Here is a 25,427-nt window from a genome sequence, read left to right as displayed (position 1 = left end):
TCTGAAAGCCAAGCAGGCCTCTGATACTGCCTTAATAAAGACAAAGGTACATCCGTCAAACGTACACACTCAGTTTTAGCTGTTTTTACATTTTACATTCATATCTTTCTTCTGTATATCTACCCTGCCCCAGAGGATTATCTTTGGTAATCTTAAAGATTATAGAATATCCTTTCTCTGACGGGACTCTGGTAATGAGCCTGGCTCTTACACCAAGGACAGCTGGGCTTTAAGAACTTGGTACTGAAAAAGCATGAAGATGGTCCAGATTTTGAATGTCATGAAAGAGCTAAGGGAAACAGCAGCTGGGTTTTTATAGAAGGTTACAGATTCTGGCTGTTCCAGAAATCAGCAAGAGGACAGTTTGGGCACTCAAATATCAATAGGGAAGTAAAGATTCCTTGTGCTCTGATGCTGCTGCTGTTCATGCTACAACAAAAACAAAAACTTTCAGTTAACACCTGAATGAGTTCTTCATTAAGAACAAGCAAGTAGTACTGCCATTTAATGGACAGCAATCACAGTTTATGTCCACGTTACTCATTTCCATCTCTGCAAACATCATAGAAACAATGCAAAGTATACTCAGAAAGTAAATTACATATTAGTGTAAGACATACAAAATACCTGCTGTATTTTGCTTCTAGACCTGTATTATTTAGAGGCATAATACTGCTAAAGACTGCGCTGACATCTGTAAAGAAAAATTGTGAGACATTTCATAAATTTCCTTATTTGTTTTGCCTGCCTTTCAAAGTCAAAAGCAGCAACACCCTTTCCCTTTTTAAAGATCTCAAGTCACTCTCATTCCCTACAATACCACCCTTTGATTTGGATTATGAGTTTTACATCCATAGACAAAATACTTATCTAAATCAGGGCTGTCTCACCCACAAGACATAAAACTGAGGCCCAGGATTTCTCATCCTTAAAAGACTCCTTTAGAAACAATAGAAACTTTCAATATCAGTGTCCTGGTTAAAAAGGTATATATTCTCCGCTACAAAATTTTCATACACGTTCAGTTACACATTGTATACAATAATTATGTTCAAAAAAAAAGATGAATAGAGCTCCTCTAAAATAACTGCTATATTTTTATGTCATATATTCAGTTCTTGATAGACTTTTTGAATCTTTCAAATTGAAAAGTGTTATACAGATTTGATCTATTGCAACTAGAACTTCAAAGTATCTACAGTTATGTTTTTTCCATAATACTCATTATTATGTATTTTAATACACTTTATGTTTTATTGAAGGCTATCACTTTTCCCTCATATTGCAAAGGAGGCTTAGTTTAGGAATATAAAAAATATTTCTAGGTTTATACCTTCAGTGTGTCTGAAGCTTTAAAACTAGTTTAGGATTTTATTGAGCAGAATCAGCAGGAATAATAAATCAGTGATACTTTACAAGGACCCATCTGTATCAGGGACCGAAGGATGGGTGCCACGAGGCAGAATAGCTGTAGCACCAGACCACTGGGAGAAATCCCACTATTTAGCTACACTGTGGGTTGCACTCCTTTATTAGCTGTAATTAACACAATGTCCTGAGGACAATGGATTTTATTCACACCTGCTTTTGACCCTTTAAGGTTAGAAGAAAAGTGCCAGCAGCTCCCTCCTCCTACCTATTTCTTGAAGAAGAGCTTATAGCCAAGATTGTGTGGCTGGAAAAACACAGCTATATGCACCCTAGAGACTGCCTCTTTCTGCAGAATTGTGACAATGATGACTTTCAGGTTGCTCTCCAGGAAAATATACAGCAAAGAAAAACAGTGCAAAACTATGAACTGCAGAAAATGTCCCCTTTGGACCACACCAATAGTCACTGCCACAGAAAAATACTTTGTGCACTTTTTTAGGCTAGTAACTGAGAACTCAAAAGGTAGGGGCTTCGAAATATGAATTCAGTCACTTTTTAACTCAAGCTCTTTTTTTATCTTTTTTTCAAAAACATTCTTTTTATAAATCATGAAAAAAAAGATATAAAAAGACAAATAAGTGCCAGCTCTTTAAATGTCAAATGTACAAAACCCCTTCAAATGATATATTAGTTATAACCTCTTCAGCTCAGTAAAGAATCTAGTTCTACATAATTAAACAGTCTTAACGAGTGGATGTCTGACTTACTCAAATTGAGTTGAATCCATAGTTTCTGTTATTTTAAAACTTATGAACCAATAGAAGGAGTGCAATTAAAACTCTTCTTGTTCTGAAATTGCTGGAGCTAGCAATCTTCATTTGTCCTCCAAAAATTTCAGGGCATCATTCCCTAGACACTATTGGAAGGTCTCCATACAACTCAGTCTGAAGAGGAAACATAGTTTCATCATGTACTAGAATAGGAAGCATTAGTGAATAATGCTTTATTCAATGTCCTCTCCTGCAAAAGAAATATAGAATAATAGAATCAAAAAAATATAGAATAATAGAATCATAGAATCTTTTAGGTTGGAAAAGATCATCAAGTCCAACTGTTAATCTAACACTGACGAGTCCACCATTAAAACATGTCCCCAAGCACCACATCTACACATCTTTTAAATATCTCCAGGGACGGTGACTCAACCTGGGCAGCCTGTTCCAATGCTTGACAATCCTGTCGGTGAAGATATTTTTCCTAATATACAAGTTAAACTTCCCCTGGTGCAAACTGAGGCTGTTTCCTCTTGTCTTTTCACTTGTTACTTGGGAGAAGAGAACAACACCCATCTTGCTACAACCTCCTTTCAGGTAGTTGTAGAGAGTGATAAGGTCTTCCCTCAGCCTCCTTTCTCCAGGCTAAACAACCCCAGTTCCCTCAGCAGCTCATCATAAGCCCATTCATTGCCCTTCTTTGGACACGCTTAAGCACCTCAATGTCTTCATTTTAGTGAGAACCCCGAAACTGAACACAGTATTCAGCATGCGGCCTCACCAGTGCCGAGTACAGGGGCACAATCACTTCCCTACTCCTGCTGGCCACACCATTTCTGATACAGGCCAGGACGCTGTTGGCCTTCTTGGCCACCTGGGCACACTGCCAGCTCATGTTCAGCCGGCTGTCAACCAGCACCCCCAGGTCCTTTTCTACCGGGCAGCTCTCCAGCCACTCCTCCCCAAGCCTGTAGCGTTGCATGGGGTTGTTGTGACTCAAGTGCAGGACCCAGCACTTGGCCTTGTTGAACCTCATACAACTGGCCTCAGCTCACCCATCCAGCCTGTCCAGATCCCTCTGCAGAGACCTCCTACCCTCCAGCAGATCAACACTCCCACCCAACTTGGTGTTGTCTGTAAACTTACTGAGGGAGCACTCGATCCCCTCATCCAGATCATCAATAAAGATATTAAACAAGACCAGCCCCAAAACTAAGCCCTGGGGAACACCACTTGTGACCAGCCACCAACTGGATTTAACTCCATTCAGCAGAACTCTCTGGGCTCGGCCATCCAGCCAGTTCTTTACCCAGCGAAGTGTAAACCTGTCTAAGCCATGAGCTGCCAGTTTCTCCAGGAGAATGCTGTGGGAGACGCTGTCAAAGCCTTTACTAAAGTCCAGGTAGACAACATTTATAGTCTTTCCCTCATCCACTAAGTAGGTCGCTTTGTCATAGAAGAACATCAGGTTAGTCAAGCAAGACTTGCCTTTCATAAACACATGCTGACTGGGCCTAATCATCTGGTTGTCCTGGATGTGCCAGCCGCATAATGGTACTCAAGATAATCTGCTGCTTCCCCAGCACCGAGGTCAGACTGACACGCCTGTAGTTCTCCAGCTCCTCCTTCTGGCCCTTCTTATAGATCGATGTCACATTTGCTAACTTGCAGTCAACTGGGACCTCCCTGGTTAGCCAAGACTGCTGATAAATGATGGAAAGTTGCTTGGTGAGCACTTCCACAAGCTCCCTCAGTTCCCTTGGGTGGATACCATCCAGCCACATAGTCCTATGTGTGTGTCTAAATGGTGTAGCAGGTCACTCACCATTTCCCCTTGGATTTCGGGGGCTTCATTCCGCCCCCCATCCCTGTCTTCCGGCTCAGGGGTCTGGATACCCAGAGAACAACTGGTCTTACTGTTAGAGACTGAGGCAAAGAAGCCTTTAAGTACCTCAACCTTTTCCTCATCCTTTGTCACTATGTTTCCCCCCGCATCCAATAGAGGATGGAGATTCTCCTTAGCCCTCCTTTTGTTGCTAATGTGTTTATAGAAACATTTTTTATTGTCTTTTGCGGCAGTAGTCAGACTAAATTCTCGTTGGACTTTGGCCTTTCTAATTTTCTCCCTGCATAACCTCACAACATCCTTGTGGTCCTCCTGAGTTGCTGCCCCTTCTTCCAAAGGTCATAAACTTTTTTTCCTGAGTTCCAGCCAAAGCTCTCTCTTCAGCCAGGCCAGTCATCCCCACTGGCTTATCTTTTGGCACATGGGGACGGCCTGTTCCTGCGCCTTTAAGATTTTCTTCTTGAAGACTGTCCAGCCTTCTTGGACTCCTTTGCCATTCAAGGACTACTTCCAAAAAGATTCTGTCAACAAGGCTCCTAAACAGGCCAAAGTGTGCCCTCCAGAAGTCCAAGGTAGCAGTTCTGCTGACCCCCTTCCTTATTTCTCCAAAAATCAAAAACTCTATCACTTTGTGATTGCTGTGCCCAAGACGGCCTCCAAGCATCACATCGCCCATAAGTACTTCTCTGTTCACAAACCACAGGTCCAGCAGGGCACCTTCCCTAGTTGTCTCCCTCACCCCAGGAATGTCCTAGACTGTTTCCTCTCTTCTGTATTGTATTTCCAGCAGTCATTTGGTAAGTTGAAGTCCCCCCACAAGAACAAGGGCTAGTGATTGTGAGACTTCTCCCAGCTGCTTACAGAATACTTCATCTGCCTCTTCGTCCTGGTTGGGTGGTCTATAACAGACTCCCACCATGATATCTGCCTTGTTGGCCTTCCCACTGATCCTTACCCATAAACACTCAACCCTATTTTCACCATCATTAACCTCTAGACAAAACACTCCCGAACGCACAGGGTTACCCCACCACCTCCCCTTCCTTGCCTATCCCTTCTGAAGAGTTTATAGCCATCCATAACAGGCCTCCAGTTGTGCGAGTCATCCCACCCTGTTTCTGTGATGACAACTATATCATCGTTTTCCTGCTGCACAATGGCTTCCAGCTCCTCCTGTTTGTTGCCCTTGCTGTGTGCATTGGTGTAGGTGTGCTTCACTTAGGCTATTGATCCCACCACCTTTTGGGGGGAGAAGCCCTAATTCTTACATGACTATTCTCAGGTGCTTCCGTGGTTTCCAACACAACGATAACCCTTGCGTCTTTGCTGCTGCGTGGGTCTCCATCCCTTACCTCTATTGAGATGGCAGAACAAAGGACCTCACTAGCACATCATCCATCAAACATTTGTTTGCTACCACCAGGCTTATCTCTAGCCTGATTTTATCCCTTTCACCTTTCAAAGCTAGTTTAAAGCTCTTTCAATGCATCCTGCTAACTTCTGTGCAAACATTCTTTTCCCACTTTAAGACAGGTATACCCCATTTGTTGCCAGGAGGCCTGGTGTCATATAAAACTACCCATGATCAAAAAATTCAAAATTCTGCTGGTGACACAAGGCTTGGAGCGAGGTGTTGATCTGCTGGCTCTTCCTGTTTCTTCCCTCATCATTCCTTGCAACTGGAGGGATAGAGGAGAACACTACTTGTGCTCCTGAGCCCTTAACAAGTTGCCCCAAGGTCCTGAAGTCTCTCTTGATTGCCTTTGGACTACTTGCAACTTCATCGCTGCCTAACTGAAAAATCAATAATGGATAATAATCTGAGGGCCATACCAGGGTAGGAATCTTTCTCTTCACATATTTAACCAGGGCCCCATGGAGGCAGAAAACTTCCCTAAGAAGTCTGGGTCTAGTCTGCATATTGGGCCTTCTGTTGCCTTCAGAAGGGAATCTCCGATGACAATGACCCATCTTTTCTTCTTTATGGAAGCAGTTTTGACACAGGGTGTAGGCCAGTTTAACCTCATTGACACCTTCAAGCTAGATGAACCATCGTCCTCGTTATTGTTCAGTTCTACTTACAGAGCCTCATACTGCTTATGCAAAGGCACCTGGGAAGGTGGGTGGCCCCAGAGGAGACATGCCTGCTGTACCGGGCAGGAACTTGCCGCCATTGCCCCTTATCCCTTAAGTCACTGTGTTCAGCCAGGCAGGGAGAGCATAGGGAATACTCCATATCATGCATCCTGTCTGCCTGTTGGGCCTGTCTCAGGGCAGGTAGGGTACAAGTCTTACTCTACCTCTCTCTCTCTCCCTGATACTCCTCAACCTCCTCAACTCCTCCCAGACCTCTGTCGCTAAGCAAAGCAGCTCCTCCACCTGGGGGCATCTCCCAAGGTGTGCTCACTGCTGCCGTTCGATACTGGCATAAGAGCAGGGCGCAGCCTGCAGCCTGGTACCGGGGTGCAGTAAGTTCCCACGGGAGCTCTATCTGGGAAGCTGCGTCAGTCGTGGTGGATGCAGAGCTTAGATAGGCCATGGCCTTCTGCAAGGTGGATACCATTGCTTCATGGTCAAGCTGGCAGACCTTCAGCGCCCTTCCTGCACACCCTTCCGTGCAAAGTGCCACGCCACACCACACCCTTGCACCATACCCTGTTTGCCCTCCCTGCTCGCTAGCACTTCCCAGGGGCTTCTTTTATATGTGCGTGTGGGCTCGGCCGCTGCTGTTCCTGGCCCTTCCCAGGTCTCGTCAGCTGCTGTTGCGCAAGCTATGGGCTCCTGGCGGCTCTCTCAGCTCCCCCTGAGGTTCCTCCGGTTAGGAAACTCCCCCGTGCACCATGCTGGAGCGCTCAATTGCTGGCTCCGTGCTGGCACTGGAGCTGCTCACCTCAGTGACTCGGTGTAGATGTGTCAGAACACCACAGAAAACAAGGTAAGTTACCTCCTTGTTTGTTTTCTTTAGCTTCTTTTAAATTTCCTGTTTTCTTTTCTTTCATGGTCAAAACATAATTGAAACACCAGCAGATAGTACATAAAAAAACCCGTAAGCAATACAATTTTTCCAGCCACTACTTAGTCAGCTTGAGCATTAATGCCCAGACATACAAGAACTAACAGGGTAGTCCAGCAGTCAGAAGAACTGACAAACCAAAATACCTCAAGGTCCGAATTCATTTGACCTGTCTTTGGGGACCCCTCTTAGCTGCTGGATTTCTGCACATTAGGGGCTCCAACGTGCTCTGCAGAGTGCATCTGACGTTTTCAGTGGATGAATAAACATCAGCCCCCTGGACACGCCAGTCTCCCCAGAGAGCCTGGGGCAACCAAACTCCTAACTTACAACTTAATTTAAGTTCTTAAAGATAGCTGGGACAAATAGAAACCTAAATTTCCAGAACCAAATCCCCTGAAAAATTGCCATGTTTAATTCTCAACTGCATAAGATTGACCTGATATGAGCAAGAACTGCCAGAATAGAACTGGCAAACTCTGAGGAAGACCCAAAGATTTCAAAATTGTGACCATCTCACCAGGAACTGCCCATGGTCATCACTGTCCTTGGCTTCCTTGATTAAGAGACAAGATTTTTCATCCCTTCTCACTTTGAGACACATTTTACAGAGCAAAGAGCATCCACACAATATTCACTTACTCCTTATGTCTGAGCCCACTGCCATGAAAGAGAGAAATTTAATAGCAGCAGCTTTCTCTTTTGGGAGACACTGCTGAAGATGACAACAACGTGGCAATTATACTGGCAAAAGTCTTTCCATCTTTCTTGAGACTGATTCAATCTTTCTTTCATTTCCAGGACAACAGCTAAAGCAATGAAGGAAAATGACTGTCTCTTCTCATCCTATCATCTCCCAAGCCCATAGCTGCCTGTGCACTTTGTGACGGTAGAAAAAAGTAATTGCACCCAATGGAAATTTTTCAGGATAAAATGTTGCACAGCATTTTCCAAGACAGGCACAAACGCTGATGGTCCTTTCATGGACACATAAGCATACAGTAGTATTTACCCTGGACACCAGAAATGTTATCAAATTACCAGAACTGAAGCTCTGCATTACATAACAAGCAACTAACCTCAAGAAATGTAGTTACAATGAATTATTTCATCAGACTCCTCTACAAGATGTCTTGTTTTCCAAGTTTATTTGGTTGCATAAACAGTGAAAAGATCCAGTCTTTTGCCTTAAGCAGCAGGCAGTAACGGTATAATTGTTATCTACCCCTTACACAATGGGATTAGCCTACCTTGAGGATTCTTTCACACCACTTCAGTGCTGATAAAACTTGTCTTTTGGAAATACTTTTGAAAGGACATCAACACTTTCTTTTTTAAAAAAAAAGAAAATCCCCTTTCCCCTCACTTTTGGGGAGCTCTAAGATCTTTCAAAACAAAAGCTTTTCCACACTTTTCATTCCCTAATGATAAGCTTTTAGTTTTGACATGGGAAAGTCAGAAGCATATTAATTTTCAAGATGAGACCTTTGCCAATATAATTCAGCATATGCTCAGCTTTATCCTAATAGAGCACAGTCCGGAGAGTTAAAGCTTTTGCTAAGAGTGATAATGATCTAACTTTTTATCCAAATATTTGTATGGAGCCTATCTGAATACCAACCTGTGGATCTCTAGTGGTTTTAATTCAAATAATTCCCTTGATACTGTTTATATTTTTACTTTTGTCTCATACTTCATACATACAGAAGTCTCTGCTAAAATCCCAGCAGCCCTTCAACAAATCAAATTAAAGGAATTTGGGTTAAGATTATAATTGATACTTTAGGAAAATCAGATGAGATTTGTAAAGGCTCCAAGGCTGGTGAAGTGCCTCCCACTCAGACTATGTCAGTGTAATCTGGCCAACTTTATATTCCTTCTACTTTTTTTTTTTAAATCTGAAAGTTTAATGAAGTCAGAGTATGTTTGGTGATTAGCAAATTGTGAAGAAAGATTATATTTTTATTGCAAACACCTATATAAAGATATGCTGATTACTCAAATCACTGGTTTTGAAAAAGGAACAGATTAAAGTCACAATATAATGATGAGTAATGATGAGTACAAAAAGATATTCCTCAAATGAATAACTGTTTTTTTGGTACAAATTGTCCTGCCTTTACAACATGGTGTTAAAATTCAATCCATAAATTACATCATTATAATCTCTGTTAGGTATTAAGGTCACTTGCACTAGCAATCACTTAGCTAAATAAACAAACCAGAACTTGTATTACCACAAAAATGGTTTTACTTTTAATCCCTGTAAAGTCAAGGAAACTATTTGGACGGTTGAGGGTGAGAAGGGGTGTATTCATTGCAGAACACTATTTTATCCATTTTAACATTATTTAACCTAACTACTTGAATATTTAGGGATCAAAACACAGCCCAATATAATGTATTAGCATTAAAATTAACATTAAAATTCTCAGTAGTAAAAAAATAATACCAACTTTATTTCTCATGGAAAATTTTAACGTTTTAACTGCACTTAGTACACTCGTTATTTGGAAATGTTGTGTTGTAACACCTTCATAAGCCATTTACAGAGTGAAAAAAAAAGTAATCAAGTATAAACATTAATTAAAAATTACTGGATGGCTATTCTCCTTTATTGTTACAACAAATAGAGAGAGGAAATCCTGGCCTACAATACATACATGGTACATTTTCAATTAAAAAAAAAAGTAATGAACCCATCTGCTTGTTTTATGCTAATGCACTGACAATACAAATAATCCCAGTTAACACCAAGATGGGCACTAGGAAAATGGCTATTAGCTTTCATTATTAGAGGTACATTTCCCAAAGACTTCAAAAAAACTTTCCTTAGAGTGAGGAGTGCTAAACAGGTCAGCAAACGGATACTCAAACCATTTCTGTGACCCAGCCAGAAAACCTCCCAGTGACTTCAGTAGCCTTTGAATCAAGCCTTCAGATCTCGGCTATTATACATTTTCTGCATCTTTTCAACGAGCAATGATGGGTCTCTGTTCTGAAAGCTAAATATATCTTTGTATTTTCTCTCAAAAAAGATCAGAACCCCATAAGCACCACCTGGACTGCTTCTTTGTGTGTCTGTACTTTATGCAGATATGGTCTTCAAACACGGACTGCAAAAATCCTATTGTAGCAGCAGACGGTGACTGAGATCCTTATCCAGGCGTACTTTGAAGTCAAAGGGAGCTGGATCAGGTCCTCCCTATGCTTTGTATAATAAAATCATTGAACCTAATGTGCCAGTTTATACATGCCATAATTGCATAGCTATTACCTTATGTCAGCTTTCTCACATAAGCTCTTACCTCCAAGGCATGCACCCATGGCCAGTGAGAAGATTAATGGTTTCATAGGCAAGTTAACATCAGGATCTTTACTGAGATTGAGAAGCACGGGAATCTGCGGTTTAAGAAGAGAGAGAGAGATTCAGGAGACATTAGCCATCCACCAGCACAACATAAATAAAATTCATTCAAGTAAACAACTTAAAACACCAGCAAGTCCAAAGAATAACTTGGGTTATTTTTCTTTTTCTTTTTTTTCTATTAGTATCTTTGCATCATATTCTTGTTCTGTGCTCATTTTTCCCAACTGACTGTGCTAGTCCCACAAGCCAAAGAGAAGGTATCATTGGCAATATTAGGCCAAGCCTGACACAGGTACTGCTGACAAAACTGAGGATCTCTTAAGGTGCCTCCCATTAGTTCCTTCTAGTTCAACAGGGAACTGACAGTGACTATAAATCAATTCCCCCTCCATTTCTTGAAACCTAAAGGACAGAGCTATATCCCCTCTTCTTGCTGGAAACAGCTGCAAGAGATGTCCAGACCTTCACAATCAAGGTGGCTGTAGATCATGCGTCTGTAACTAAAACATTCCTGACTCCTGTTATAATCAAAATTGTCTGATTTGTTAGGGAAAAATTGATAAAGAACAATGTGTCAGGCTTCTGAATTCATAAGCAGACCTGAGTTGTTGTACTTTTTATGCTAACATTATACTTACCAGATAAAGTAGATTTAGTTCACTGGGAAATATTTGCAAGTTTTATGAATTTCATTTAGTCATTTTTCCTAATATACAATAATAAATTAAAACCCCTGAAAAGGCTTGTATGGAGACATAATGGACTTCATTAGGCAATTGGTATAGAGCCCAAAATACACAGGCAGGCTTTCTAGTAACACCAGGTTTCAGTCAGTAATACATTTCCAAGCTAAACAACTTTCGTCCTAGTTAGGAAACTGCTGTGAGTTCACCTTAACTGTGTAACCACTTTTTTTGAAATAAAAGTGCAATCAGTACCTGTAGAGAGAAGTTCATTAGCAAGGGGAGAGGTGATAAAGTTATTAACCTGTTTTTAATGTGTACAGATGTTTATGGGACCAAAAAGGAGAGAGAAAGAATAAACAAACATGGAAGAGTGAGAGATCAAGCAGGAAGGGATTTGTGGAAATAACTGTGATATGCCTTAAAATTAAAGCTTTCTCAGAGTCCAGGATTTTCAGTAGTGAATAGAGTTATGATGTTTCAATTTGTCATTTGAATGTATTTCACAGGTGCCCCTCAAGAGGTATGATCTCAGAGATGGAGCAGCTGCTTCCTGAAAAATGTTTTCACTTTGATGTCTGAGTGATGCTCTCTTTTACTGACTGTGTGTGCTCCTTTGGTATGCAAAAATATATAGACTTTATGAAGAATTACAACCCTCTCCCCCTCCCCGCTGCCAGTGGTGCTAATCATCACTCTTAAATCCTCTAACTGATTTAACCTAGATAAGTTAATGTCTAAACAATTATTCTTGAATTTTACATTGCCTGAAGATGTCTATTTCTATTTTAAGGCCTAAAGAGTCAGAATGCCCAGCATCTTGTCTGGTTTTTACCATGGAACAGTCACAAAGGATTTCATTTCTCCTCACAAACATTGTTTCTCACAACCCATCACTGCCAGAACATGACATGCAATTCAAATTGGAGGAAAGGAGGCTCAGAGGAGACATTATTGCTCCCTACAACTACCTGAAAGGGGGTTGTAGTGAAGTGGGTGTCGGTCTCTTTTCCCAAGTAACAACTGATAGGATGAGAGGAAATGGCCTCAAGTTGCACCAGGGGAGGTTTAGACTGAATATTAAGAAAAATGTCTTCACCGAAAGGGTTGCCAAGCAGTGGAACAGGCTGCCCAGGGAAGTGGTTAAGTCACCATCCCTGGAGGTATTTAGAAGACATGTAGATGTGGTGCTCGGGGACGTGGTTTAGTGGTGGACTCGATCTTCAAAGTCTTTTCCAACTTAAATGATTCTATGATTCTATGATCTGCAATTAGCCCATCCCTCATGTCAAAACTACAGCAAGCACGAATATATGGAGGAAAAGAAACAACTCGTGCATCTACAAGGATGTTTTGGAAGCAGAATCTCTAAAAATGAAGTAGCAAAGATCCACTGATAATGGCAATGTTGATAGTTATTTTTATGAACCTGGATCTTCCCAGGCAACTTAAATGTAGATGTGGTGTTTAGGGACATGGTGTCTTAGAAATACGTATTTGTGTACACTTAAATTTGGCTGTTTTCCCTATTTAAAGGAATTCATCTTTGCCAAAGAATAACAGTTATAAGTCAGAAAGGGAATGGAAGTTTTACGGACCTCTGACACGTGCTTGAATTTAGATTTAACATGCTCATATCCCTTGTAATACTGCACCATCAGTTTCAGTTTTGAATAACCACAAGAAAGACAAATGAAAAACTTACAATTAAATTTCTAGTGCTTCAGATAGAAATATTTACTTGATCCATAAAGTATGCCAAATTTTTTGCAAACGTTATGGGCTATCCTGTGTGGCAACTGCATACCACAGTCTCAAAAAATCACTACTATCTAACTGTTTTGATCTAAAAGTAGTCATAAGACAAACAGATTGTTCTAATTTCCATCCTAAGAACTTTTCTGCTCAAAAAAAAAAAGAATTAACAAACTTGATGATCAGCAAGAACTCTTGAAGAGATGTTGCAAATTAGTTAAAGCTGAGTTAAGGGCTTTGAAAAGAGAAAACGGAGAGATTTTAGACTAGAATTATATACAACAATTACTACTAAGCTAAGTTTCATAAAATACTGTTAGTTTTGTCATAACAGTCCTTGCATTTATATTGTGGTATGCAGTCCCTTTTTGTTAGAAGAGACTGGTGGTGATGTTTGCGTATCTCAATTCTGCTGTCTACTTGACAGAGGGCATCTACTTGACGCCTCCCAAACTTTGTTCCTTTGAGTCCTGTTTGTACGAAAGTGGAATGGAGAGCCTTGAACATTTTTCTTTTGTATTTATTTAATTTTATGTACATAGACTGCATTCTTTGTAAGCAAAACAATGACCAAAGAGTTAACATGTTCACACCTTGCTGTCACAGCCTCTTTTCCAAGACTCCAAATTACCCAAGAACAAGTTGAATCAAGACCTTTATCCTATTCACCTATTTTTACAACAAAACCTTCTCATGAGCATGGCATTCCACCAGTCAGGAGAGGAAGAAGGAGGACCTCTTTTGGAATTATGAAGACCTTCTTCTGAAATACAAGCAGAAAAGATGACTTTACTAGCTGGACCCTGGATATGTGGAGAGGATACCAAAGAGGACGGGCACTGGTCCTGCTCTATCAGTGAGCATCTCCTCCTGGGATGGCAGAGGAGACATAAGAAATAGCAGAATAAAGCCCTTGCAGCTACTTCTGGTTCCCAAAGATAACATTTGCACAAGTAATCACACATCCCTGTTGTGCAAGAAGGGTAATTTAGACAAGTTTATCCTATACCTATGCAGCGCAGTAGAAGGCATCAGGTTATATTGCCCATTTTGTCTATTCGTGCACAATGGCAATGAAACAGCAATTCACATCTTCGTTTTAGGGATTCATTGCTGCCTGACACCATGGGATTTCACAGCACACACTCTGCTAAGAACTGCATTTAGCAAAGGTGTCTTTTGTGAAAAGTGCAGGCACCATGCATTAATAGAAAAAACCTGTTTGTAGTTTCCCAAACTGTTGATGATTGCTCTGTTTCTGCAGTCTTACACCCGGTCTTACACATTTGTCAAGCACGGAAACGCAGGGCACAGAAAACTTTAATACAGCAGAAGGAAAGAAGATCCAAAAATAAAAGTGGCACAAAGAACATGAAATACATACAAAATATTCGGTACTGCAAATGAAAAGCCTCTGATAGTTTTAGAGGCAATAAATTGTGGGCCAAAAATTATCTGGTTTCTAGCAAAGACCTGTCGGAGACTAAGTCACCTTGCCAGCCAGGTGGTTAATAGAAATTGCTTGTTACTCTATATTGAGGAAATAGTATTTAAACTCAGCTAAAACAAGGATTTACTATGGCTATATTTTTAGTTCTGGTAATAAAAGAAAAATATAAACAGATGGCTCCAGCATATGTGGCTTATAAAACATGTCAATTAAACTAAAGAGCAGACTGGTAATAAAAACACGTCACCTAACATTCTAAGGGCAGAAATCTGTGGCTATTTAAATGACAATACTAGGAAAATGCAGGCCTTGAAAATTAATAAGTCTGCCTATCAAGGAATGTCATTGTGAGTTTAGCCTATTGAACATCCTTCAACTATTGAAAAAAGAGGAAAAATATCAGAGGATTAATAGAATGATACATAGAACATCACTACATGATTCACCACGTTTATTCTCCAGACAAAGCAAGCTGGATATCCAACATGAAAAAAACCCTTGCCATTCAAGAGTTAAAATGTGTGAGACTTAATAACTAAACTTCTGGTTTATGAATTGTTTATGCACAGAACATTTTGTGGGTGTTTTTTAAGCATCTCCCAGTTATATCTGTATATATTAGAATTGCTGCCGGCAACATAGTCTTTTGCATACAGTCAGAGTTCATGGAGTTGCCCACACGTTATATCTCAAACTCAAAATATTTTGGTATAGTACATTTTTTACATATTGACAAAAATTGATTGATTTTGCTATCACAATTGCCAGACATGCTTGTGCAATGAAGTGCAACAAACACTCATATAAACTTCTATTTAACTAGGGCGCTGGATCTTTACTCTCCAATACTTAAAGAGAAGGGGAAAGTGTTGGGATTACAGTTTATCAAGCAAGTTTCAGTCTCACTTTGTTTTGGGGCAGTCCGCAATCCTTGCATTCAGGATAAATTACATGAAAGAAGCAATTGGAAGATACTCTGAAGACTGTTTTGTCTTTGTGCAACTCCAATGCTTTATTTTAGTTTAACACAAACAGAATTTCACAAAGACAGAAACAGTAAAAGTAATTAAACTATGATCAGCTAAGTGCCCTCAGAAACTCATTCCTCTGTTTCATGTACACAATTATCTTTCTACAGCATTCTCTGTAGCATAAAATACTTGCTGTGTTCTGAGGTCTTTGCAGAGATTTCAGGTTAGTGACCTCTATACACGAATTCCATATGATATTAACACTTTTGATGGTGGGGTTATAGCAGATTTACTCCTTGTCTAGAACTGAGAAGAATTCAGCCAACAACAGTGTTGCACTGAAAAGGTATTTTCAGGGTAAAATGCTTCAAATACTAAACTAATCTGATTTTTGTAATTTCAAAATTTTTTAGTAAGGGAGAATTCTCCATGATGCTGGTGCCAAAGGCTGCTGAAAAGCATTAATGTGTTCAAAATTATTAAATACATGAATATTTTGCACCATAAAACATTTCCATCGTAAAATAACTGAAAATATTTAGGTTTTGTTCTTAAGACTGCAGACAATGTGTTGTGTTTATGTTTTACTATAAGCAGGAGTCCTAACTTGTCTATATAGATACTTAGCAATTCTTGAAAATGTTTAGATTTTCTTCTAGGAAACCATTTGCCTTATCTGTTTTCATTACTTCAATTCATAAAACAGTATATTTCCTGGAATTCTTTGTAATTCTGGCTCAGATATATTAATATCCTAATGACCTTTTTTAAATATTGATCTATACATTTTAATTCTGTCAAATCTGAAACTTAAAATGTCAGCTCACATTGGAGACCCTTACTTCTGTCCACTCTCATGCCATTTCTGAGTTACTACACTCAGTGTGTCTAGCCCATCACATCCCTTTGCTCCGAGTCTGGACAACATGCACTGCACAGTGTGGTAGGGGATGAATTGAAGACTTTATCCAGCAACATAGAGGCAGTGTTGGGGACATCCCATCAATGAAGTGATGCTTGTCTTCTTGCACTTTCCAACCCCTGAAGGAATGGAGCAATATGACCTTGCCAACACAGTAATTTCACCCACAGTCAGCTGGAGACTTAAAATTGGAAGAGTTGAGACTGGCAGGACTGTCTCATCCCTGGAACATGGGACAGAAAACACTGGATACTCACCTTTCTAATACAGAAGAGACTCTGTTGGTGCCCTTGACTGTAAACTGCCACCAAGAATTTCACCATCTTAGAATGAAATTTCAGGAATCCCTATCCATGTACAAGTCAAACAGACTGTCACCCTGTGAGCCTGATTTCCCCTAACTCCTACTGCTCAGGGGCTCACCACCTTAGGGTGAGCAAATCCGCTATTGGCAGAGGTCTCTGATGCCATCCTCCAAACACTCTTTGCTCAGTCAGAGCATACAGCTGTTATCTACAAAACCACCCCAATTTTTTCTATCTGCAGGTTCAAAAAATGAGAGGAACTTGATGGGTCCCGTATCTCTACTCAGTACTTCATCCATCAAGGTTATGACTGTAAAAATTACAAGAGCTATTGCCCTATTGTCATACAGACATTTGCTCACCACTGAAGGAGATCTATGAACCTCTTGGAGGGAATTCATTGGATTCACTGGAGGGAATCAGTATGTCTGCATCTTCCATAATTGTAAGTGCAGGCTCAGCTGTGAAGTTGGCATCTTTTGCCAAGAAAGGACAGGATCATTCTTGGCTAAACCATAGCAGGTGCCCTATACTCCAATATCACTAAGGCATATGAAACTGAATTCATATATTGAAACATGTCAGCTGGGTAACTGTGTGAATGTGAGTGAACTATGTGGCTGAATAAGTAAATCTGTTGTGTGGATGGTTTTATGCTATTAATAATTACAGCTTGATTCTATAAATAGCAAGTCAATAAAAAAAAACAGAGATCTAAGGAATACCTGTTGCACTGCCTGTTTATTAGACATACACACACTCAGTCCCTGATTAGTGAAAAGCTATTCTACAAAAGAGCTGGGTTCAATATATGTAATACTCCTCTTCAGGAGTTCATAACTTTGACATATATAGTGATAAATAGCCTTCCAAAACCAAATATTGCTTGTTTTGACAAGAGGAACCCAGTGCCAAAGAAACAAAAAGAATTTAAAATGAAAGTTTATACAATCTTACATAAGAACTTGGGACTTAGTTACTTAGGAATTTTCTGTATTTTGTAAAGTAGAATGACAAAGACCTAAGTCCAAGCCCATTCATTGACCTAGATGATACTAGATCTTGACTTTAGCCTGCCATATAACACATTAATGTCTTAACGCCTCAGCTAATGACTGCTCTTGTGCAAGTGAGAATATGCCTACATTTTTATTTCTTCCTCCTTCCTCACTCCATCTATTTTTAAAGAAAAAAAAATTGTAGCAGTCTCTTAGGTACATCCCAGAACAGGATGAAAAAGATACACATTGAAATGTCTAAAATCCTGACAAGAATTCTTTCCTGTCCATCTGCATTTCACTCCCTCAAAGATACAAAATAAGTGGTCTTCAGGTATCCCAAAAGATTCTTGTGTTTCAGTCCCACACCCCAAAACATAGTCCTTTAAAAGAGGGTTCTTATGAAAACCTGTAAAAAACCCTTTGTCGATGTGTAATGCAGAGGTCTTTTGGTATTGCTCCAAATCAATTTTCATAGACTAGCTGGATGTGAGAAAAAACCTTTGAAGCTGATATTTCTGCATTATTGCTTTATAGCCCTCAAGTCTTTGCTGGGAGGTGACTCACCCTGAACTAATCTTTCCCTTTGTGCCTTTTGCTTGCAGTCTGTTGTTGTTAAATCAATGTAATTCCACAGGAAACACCACGGTAATCAAACCAAAATACCATATTAACATATATTTAGAGAGCAGTTGCAAATCTGTCCAACCTATCATACACACTATAAGAAGTGTCTTAAAACTTGACACAGGTTAAGGATGGACATGACCAGCCAGTAACAATAGAAGAAAAAATTATACTTAGCTGAGAACAATCTGTAACAATGAATCATTCCTACGGTATAATGAAGGGATTATTGCACTTTAAACAGAGATCTTGATTGAATAAACCTATCTGATCATGCCTTAATTTGTTATAATTTGATACTTTTCTGATATTAAAACTCAGTTGCTAATAAGAATTTGTTGTGATTAACGTTATTTGCTGTTTTTTAAACTAATTACGTAAGTAAGGCAGCAATAAAAGGTACAGGTGTTAAAAAAGCATTAGCATAACTACGCAGCACATAGCTGGAAAATATTGATAGCAGCAGACGATTAGTGACAGTGTACATCAAAAAGACAAATTTACATTTCAGCTATGGGTGTGGATATAACAAGGACAGTGCAAAAATACACCTGAAACAGTGGATCTAGTTCCACAGTGAACTGTGACTGCTGGCAGCAATCGCCAGCTAGATGCCTAACACTATGAATAAGCTTCTAATAATGGTTCAACCTTAGGAGATAAGTAAACTGCAACACAGCAGAGGTGGAAAAAAAAAAAGCAAATCATAATCAGTAAGGTCAGCTGCCTTGCCGGCACCAGGAGGAGGATGTGCAAGTGCTGCATAGACCCTTACCATTGTAGCCGTGAAGGGGATATTGTCGATCACGGAGGAGGCCAAAGCAGACACCCAGAGCACTAAAATGATGGCCACTGCCAAGCGTTGGTCCTCAGGAACCACCTGGAATTGAGAGAGGTCAAATTACAACTTTGATGAGACCAGTGCTGCTCTGTCCCCCGGATGGCATAATTGCACATTCTCCACAGTTTTAATTTATCAATATTATATACTCCTTCAGGCTCTGAGATAGAAAAAGCATCTTAAAGAAAATAGCCCAATGTTTAGTAACACAATATTGTTCTTTTTCCAAGAAAATTTAAACAAATAGAAATACAAAGACTGATATTTCTAATATTCATACTTACATTTCACACAAGAAATAAACTGTGCAACTCAAAATTTCCCCCTTTTACTCTTTATATTTTCTTGGGGTTTTTAGACTACATAAAAGGCTTCCCTTTTGCATTTATGACTATGTTTCTTCTGGCTGTGGACAGATATATACATATTAAATATCATCCACACCAAAGTATAGCATGCTTTCTTGATATTGCTGATGCAGGAATGTCATCGTTAACATTAAAATAAAAATTAAAGTATTATTCATTACTTTATTGACTAAAACTATTTTCCTTACCTGTTAAAAAACTGTAAATATTTTAAACATACCTTTATTAACAAAGCTGTCTGCTCTCCTATATAATCTATTAAGTGCAGATGAGCCAAAGCCTAAAAAAAAAAAAAAAGACATTGATACTAACTAGTGAAGTGTTTGATGCTGTTACATTTTTTTTCAGTGGATGTAAGCAAATACAATAATTCCTTCCTATTCACAAGATACTGACGTTCATCTCATATAGCTTCTACAGCAACTTTGCAACTGGTAGAAAGCAAAGACACAGCAGGAATTGGTAGCTGTATTTGCAGAAGTGGGTTGGTTGTGCTGGAATGATTGATGGGATTTACTTAAAAGTGTGGGGCACAGGCATCAGAGAATGGCTGAAATTTAAAGATGATATTCTTCAGTGGATACATGTTTTCTGAATTCCTGAACACAACTGATTTTAAACCAACTTCCCCCAAACCACAATATAGATAGGAGTACATCGTGTTTAAAAGGTCAGATGAAATTAGGCATCTTGTGCTCAGTCTCAGATGAAGAAGAGAAAGCAAAATACATGTTTCTTTTAAACAGCTTTCTCAGACCCATAAAAAAACCAACAGTACCCTCCTGCTTAAACCAGGCCAGAGATCTTCAGTGAACAGAAATTGGCACAGAGGCAGCAGCACCCGAAAGGCAGGAAAACCAGCTCTCCGATCCCCATGTCAGGCACCCGAACTGAGGGGGCGAGCCCCATAAGCACTGGGCCAGTGCTCTGTCCTCCCCCGAGAGCCATTCCCATCCGTACAGGGTACTCGGAGAGCACCCCATGACCATGGTTACTACCACCGATGACAAGACACAGCAACAACTCCAGCCTAGCGGTGATGGTTCCTCCCTCTCCTTGGGCAGACAAGAGAATATAAATTGCGTATCCACACTCCAGGAGAATGACCTGTTCCCTCAAACTACAAGGTAAAAGGGGAATTTTAACTCATGACAGCTAGCCTTTTATTCACTTCAGTTTTGTTTTCTTTTCTTACGAGTGTCCAGAATGAAGTACTATTTTTGGGTTGAATGGGGTATTATCTATTTTATGACTTTTCAGTTTCTCAGGGGAGAAAATCACCATTTTTGGTTCAGTCTGGACCAAGCTGGTTGACTGACTGACTTTTTTTTTTCTGCCATGACAAAGAACCAGTCAGCTGGATGTCTCACTTACTGATGCCATTCCCTCAGAAGTGAGTATTCACACGACACAACTCCGTACCCTCTCGCGCACCTGGCAGTCAGACAGAGCGTTTTGGAGACATCAGTAGACAAAAAACTATTCAACTCACACGCTGTTAAATTCCATGACAGAGATGGACAAAGATCCCAATAAGCACTGAGCGGTGTGGTATAAGACATGGTAATGTCAGAGTGACAGAGAGGCTGTCATTCAGACTGGAAATTCCTGTACCTACAGCTCATGCAGGTGGCAGCTGAACGCTAGTGGTTTGGGTATCACCCCATATTTAAAATTTGGCCCAGAAATTATATTTTCTTTTAACAATTCATTGCACAAGAAAAGATGTATCTACATTTAAAGACACAACATGCAGAAGACAAGTGATAAGACTTTTAAATACATACACATACCTTTTACATTAATAAAAAGGATATTTTTTCATTACTTTAAATTCACAGGAGAAAATTTCATAAGAAATTAATTCTTGCTGGTAATTTTAAGTTACCATCTTCATTCTAAGATATCTGCATTGCTTTATCAACGCAAAGGTTATGAAAGTGACCTTTAAAATTTATGTAAAAGCAATATTTTTAATGAACTGTAATATTTTTTCTGCAATTGCTTTGCATTCACACTTCAGAATAAATTTTTTAACACATAGTTATCAGCAACCAGAGCTCTGAGTTACATTCAGTTAACATTGCTGCCTTATTACGTAATTACTATAAACAAAACATATTACTTTTCAGTAACACTCAAAATTTGTTCTGGAATCCAGACATGGCACTACAAAAGAAGTATTTGGGAAAGAGGGAAGGGAATGAAGGACACGCACATTGCTCCTGCAAGACAGCAATCATCACGGTAGCCCATCACGTTCGAGGTGATGACAGTACTAATCACATAACCAACTTTAGGATGTCTCTACAATATCCAGGCCAATCCCCTGCAAGCACCTAAGTGTAGTCAGCGATTAGCACCCTGCCACTGGCCACCCCTGGGTGTAAACTGCACGGAGGGTCTCCTGGATCTTCCTGTGTCTTCTAAGGGGAATAAGTATTACTGCACTAATTGGTGCCTTCAAGTGTACTAGTTCCTCTCTGACAGCTCAAAACAGAGTTTCCTGCAGAAAAAAATCATGTTCCACTTTAGATCAAAGTTTAATTTATGCACAAAAATTTGCGTGGAACCCTCTTACGAACAGCATGTCATGATGGTTGTTGTAAATAAACTGTGCCTGAAGGGATTAAGGTAAAACGTCAATTCTGACTCTAAAATTGAACAAAATACTGTATCCCCGAGAGGCACAGGAACTTATGTGACAGAGAGACAGAAGAAGCAGAAAGATTTTACGGCTTGTAACAGCCATTTGTGAACATGGACTAAAAAGACATTTGTAAAGATGAATTAGCCAAAGGAACAACAGAAAACATGAGAGATCCAAAGGTTTTCCAGCTTTTTCATTGCAAAAGATCTGCCAGACTGGACCAATGAGCACCCAAAGGCAGAAACTCTGAGAGTTCCCCCATGGCTCTGGAACTTAATTCACATTTCCCAAAATGACTTGCAGCCTAAGTCCCACTTAGGGGGAGGGGGACACTTAGGGGAATCCCCTCCTTCCCCATTTTAAATGTGCCTTGTGATAGGAAAGGGAACATTTATAGCAATATGAAATAGCTTCAGACTGGGAACCCTCTAAGATGGAGGATCATCAAGGGTGATCCACAAGAATATGAGCTGGCAACTGTTGAGTGCCTAGAAAGATTTCTTACACTTCAATGCATATCTTTGTTTTGACTTGCTGCTTCTTTACATTGTTAACCTAAAGGAAAGGAAAATGCCTTGGCAAGGACTGTCACCACCTGCTAATCCAAAGGGTAATAGATTCAGATCAAAATTAGCAGTAATGATATTTAGCAGATTTTTTTCATTCATCTAAGGGGAAGAATTTAGTGTCTCTCACTTGATTATATGTACAAGTTTCTTTCATGACCTTAAACTGCTTTTATTCTACAAAGCCATAAAAAATATTCTTTCATTAGCAAACTATCTCAGGTGACCTGAGAAACCATAAAAATGAAGTTCAGTGAATTACAACAGCCGTATCCGAAGTCTGGCAATAAATGGCAAATAACTTCCTGCGTGTTCTACTACGTTATTGTGCAGTCACAGAGCACTCAAATCAAAACCATTCAATCCAAGCTAAAACAACAAATACATCAGGGAATGCAACTAATAAACTCTTACAGCAGCAGCAGACAAAATAAGCATGGCTTTAATATGGATTCCCTGTAAGAGCTAGAAAATGCAAGGACATATAGAGCTTGATAATGTAGAGAACTAAAAAATGCCTGTACTAATGGGTGTACAATAAATCAACATTTCCTGATGAATTTTAGACATGCTAGCTCACAAACAAGCCTCCTAATGATAATCAGAGTTTCCATTCATCTTCTCAGAGGTTACCGGATTTTGACTTCCAATTTGGCATTAATTAGACTTAGCTGAATTATTCGCTATTTGTATTTGCTTCAAATTTTGTTGCATTTACTGTTGGTGATTTTTTTTAATAGATCCCAAATTATAAATTCTTGGGGTCTTTGCAATTACTCAGGGGAGGGTGGAGGAAGGAGGCAGTGTGAGCAAATTTGTTATTACAGGCTTTTCCCAGGCTGCTCACTCAGACAATTCACCAGCCATGGCAGTACCATGGTCACCTGGCTTTTGCCAGTCATGTTTCTACAACATAATTACATCATGTAAACCCAACAAATAGCAACTGAAAAATACCGAGCGTTCTAGGGAATGCACAGAAGCTTAACTGACAAGTAAATGTGAGTATTCATACGAAGACTTATCCAAACATTTGGGGTAAAAATAAATCCTCTCAGGCTATACAAAAGCAGCAAACAGTAAATAAAATGGAATACAAACATGGCTAGACTGCTTCTAATAGTCAAGCAGACAAACACAAAAAAAAGACACAGTAAGACATCCAGGCATTTCAAGTACTGAAAATCTTTTAAAATTACAATTGCAAACTGAAATTCAGTGATATTATCTTCTCAAACCATACTCCCATGAAACCTCTTAGGCCATTTGGTAGCCAGCATGTAACAGACAACATTAGGATAATTTTTCAACTCTGGTTTATTCTTCTTGTTTTATTTTTCCTATCACTTGTCTAAATAATTGCAAAACAAACATAAATACATATAAACTCTTTACATACATAGACTGCCAACAGACCTGGAAACTAAAATTCCACTTATATAAAAATGATTGTGTCAGATACATTCAGCAAATGCAGTAGAAGGAGAGAGAGTGAGACCAAGCTTACAGTGAAAAATTAAATCTCAAAGAGGTCCAGCCAACTTCCACCACTCTGCAATTTCTCTCTGTACTACCATGACTACACTTAATCTTCAATATTCCAGTGGGATTCAATCTGCAGGAGGTCTCTGCCCACGAACACAATTCGCGTTTTAAGTAAGTCAGTTGTAACTCTTCAGGCTTTAGAAATCAGAGAATCTTACCTCCATGAGAACAAACAATGCTGCAAAGAAAAGGAGGGTTGCCCACTCAACTCTGTTCAATATCATCTCAAAATCATGGATGTCTGCTAGCACTAACAGCCAAATGGCTCCCAAAATGGCAATCCAGCCTGTATTAGAAAAAGAGAAAACACCACTTTACACTTCTCAGACTTGTTATGTGCCACCAACGTAAAAGTTATTGCATTTTTCAGGGCCTTCAAGACTTACTGGTTATGTGCTCTAGAAGATAAACAGAGGAGGGGAAAAACTCTTGAAAACAGAAAAGAGACTGACTTTAAATAGCAAAACAGGCTTTTTAGAGACAAGATCCCTCTATAGATCCTGAAGTGTTTTAAGATGCATATTTTGGTAACTGATTGACAGAAAATGCAAATCAAATGCACAATCAGGCAGAGAATGTAATCAGCGAATCTTGTGTCCAAGCAAGGCTCACTTTCCCTCTGCACAGTTAAAATGCTTTCTGGAGCTGTTTGATTCCTCTGAGACATTTATCTTAAACAATGGAATGGGATTTCAGACATGAAACAAAAGGGGTTTGGGTGGTTTTTTCCTCAGAATGATGCTCCTCTTTCTATCTTCTCTATTTTTTTCCTAAATAGCAGACCTTTTTTTAATACAAAAAACTAAGATACCATAATTTAAGTTTTTTTTTAATGGCATGGAAATAAAGCCTTCCACCTCTTCAAGTTATTCCCCTCTTTGTTGTGACTATTTCATACATCTCATCCTGTTTCCTATATTCACAGTCAGAAAGTGATGGATTCACAGAACTGCAGAAAAACTGAGGAAAAAAGAAGAATAACAATCTTTGCTGGCAAAGCCAACTTTAAGTCACAAACTTATAATCAAATGCCAAATGTAATTTAAAGAGAATAGGCCCCTACTACAGAGTAGATAGATGAATAAAGTGATCCCTCTCTAAAACCCTTCAACAACCGCAGCAGTAAGAAAATCCAGAGATAGATGACCGATTCATAAAATTTTAGGCCATTCAACTTACTTAAGCTTATACATAAGTGTTTTTCCACTAAGTTAAAAGAAGAAAGAGATCCATAAACATCCAACAGTTTAAAATTAAGCTATATTGCATTTATATCTTATTTAAATATAAAAGAAATAAAGACACCAAAGTTTCTCACTGTTCATGAAGCTGTAAACTTTAACTATTTTCTCTGAAAATTCCTATACATTGTC

General features: G+C 39.4%; 1 protein-coding gene across 1 annotated transcript in view; it reads right to left on the bottom strand.

Moving 5' to 3' along the window:
• The window catches only part of OCA2 (OCA2 melanosomal transmembrane protein), a gene marked incomplete at both ends in the record, with an annotated part of 180,251 nt that overhangs the window by 49,559 nt on the left and 105,265 nt on the right, over positions 1–25,427 (bottom strand). Inside the window, 4 exons of the mRNA XM_082004815.1 lie at positions 10,312–10,405; positions 18,860–18,964; positions 19,514–19,573; positions 24,213–24,340. Coding sequence (XP_081860941.1) covers positions 10,312–10,405; positions 18,860–18,964; positions 19,514–19,573; positions 24,213–24,340 — 387 coding nt within the window. The remainder of the gene's footprint in view (positions 1–10,311; positions 10,406–18,859; positions 18,965–19,513; positions 19,574–24,212; positions 24,341–25,427) is intronic.

Source organism: Phaethon aethereus (genome assembly GCF_964289735.1).
Source record: "Phaethon aethereus genome assembly, chromosome: 1".
NCBI classification, from domain to species: Eukaryota; Metazoa; Chordata; class Aves; order Phaethontiformes; family Phaethontidae; genus Phaethon; species Phaethon aethereus.
Note: the sequence above shows the minus strand (reverse complement) of the source record. Positions and strands in the feature narration are given on the sequence as shown.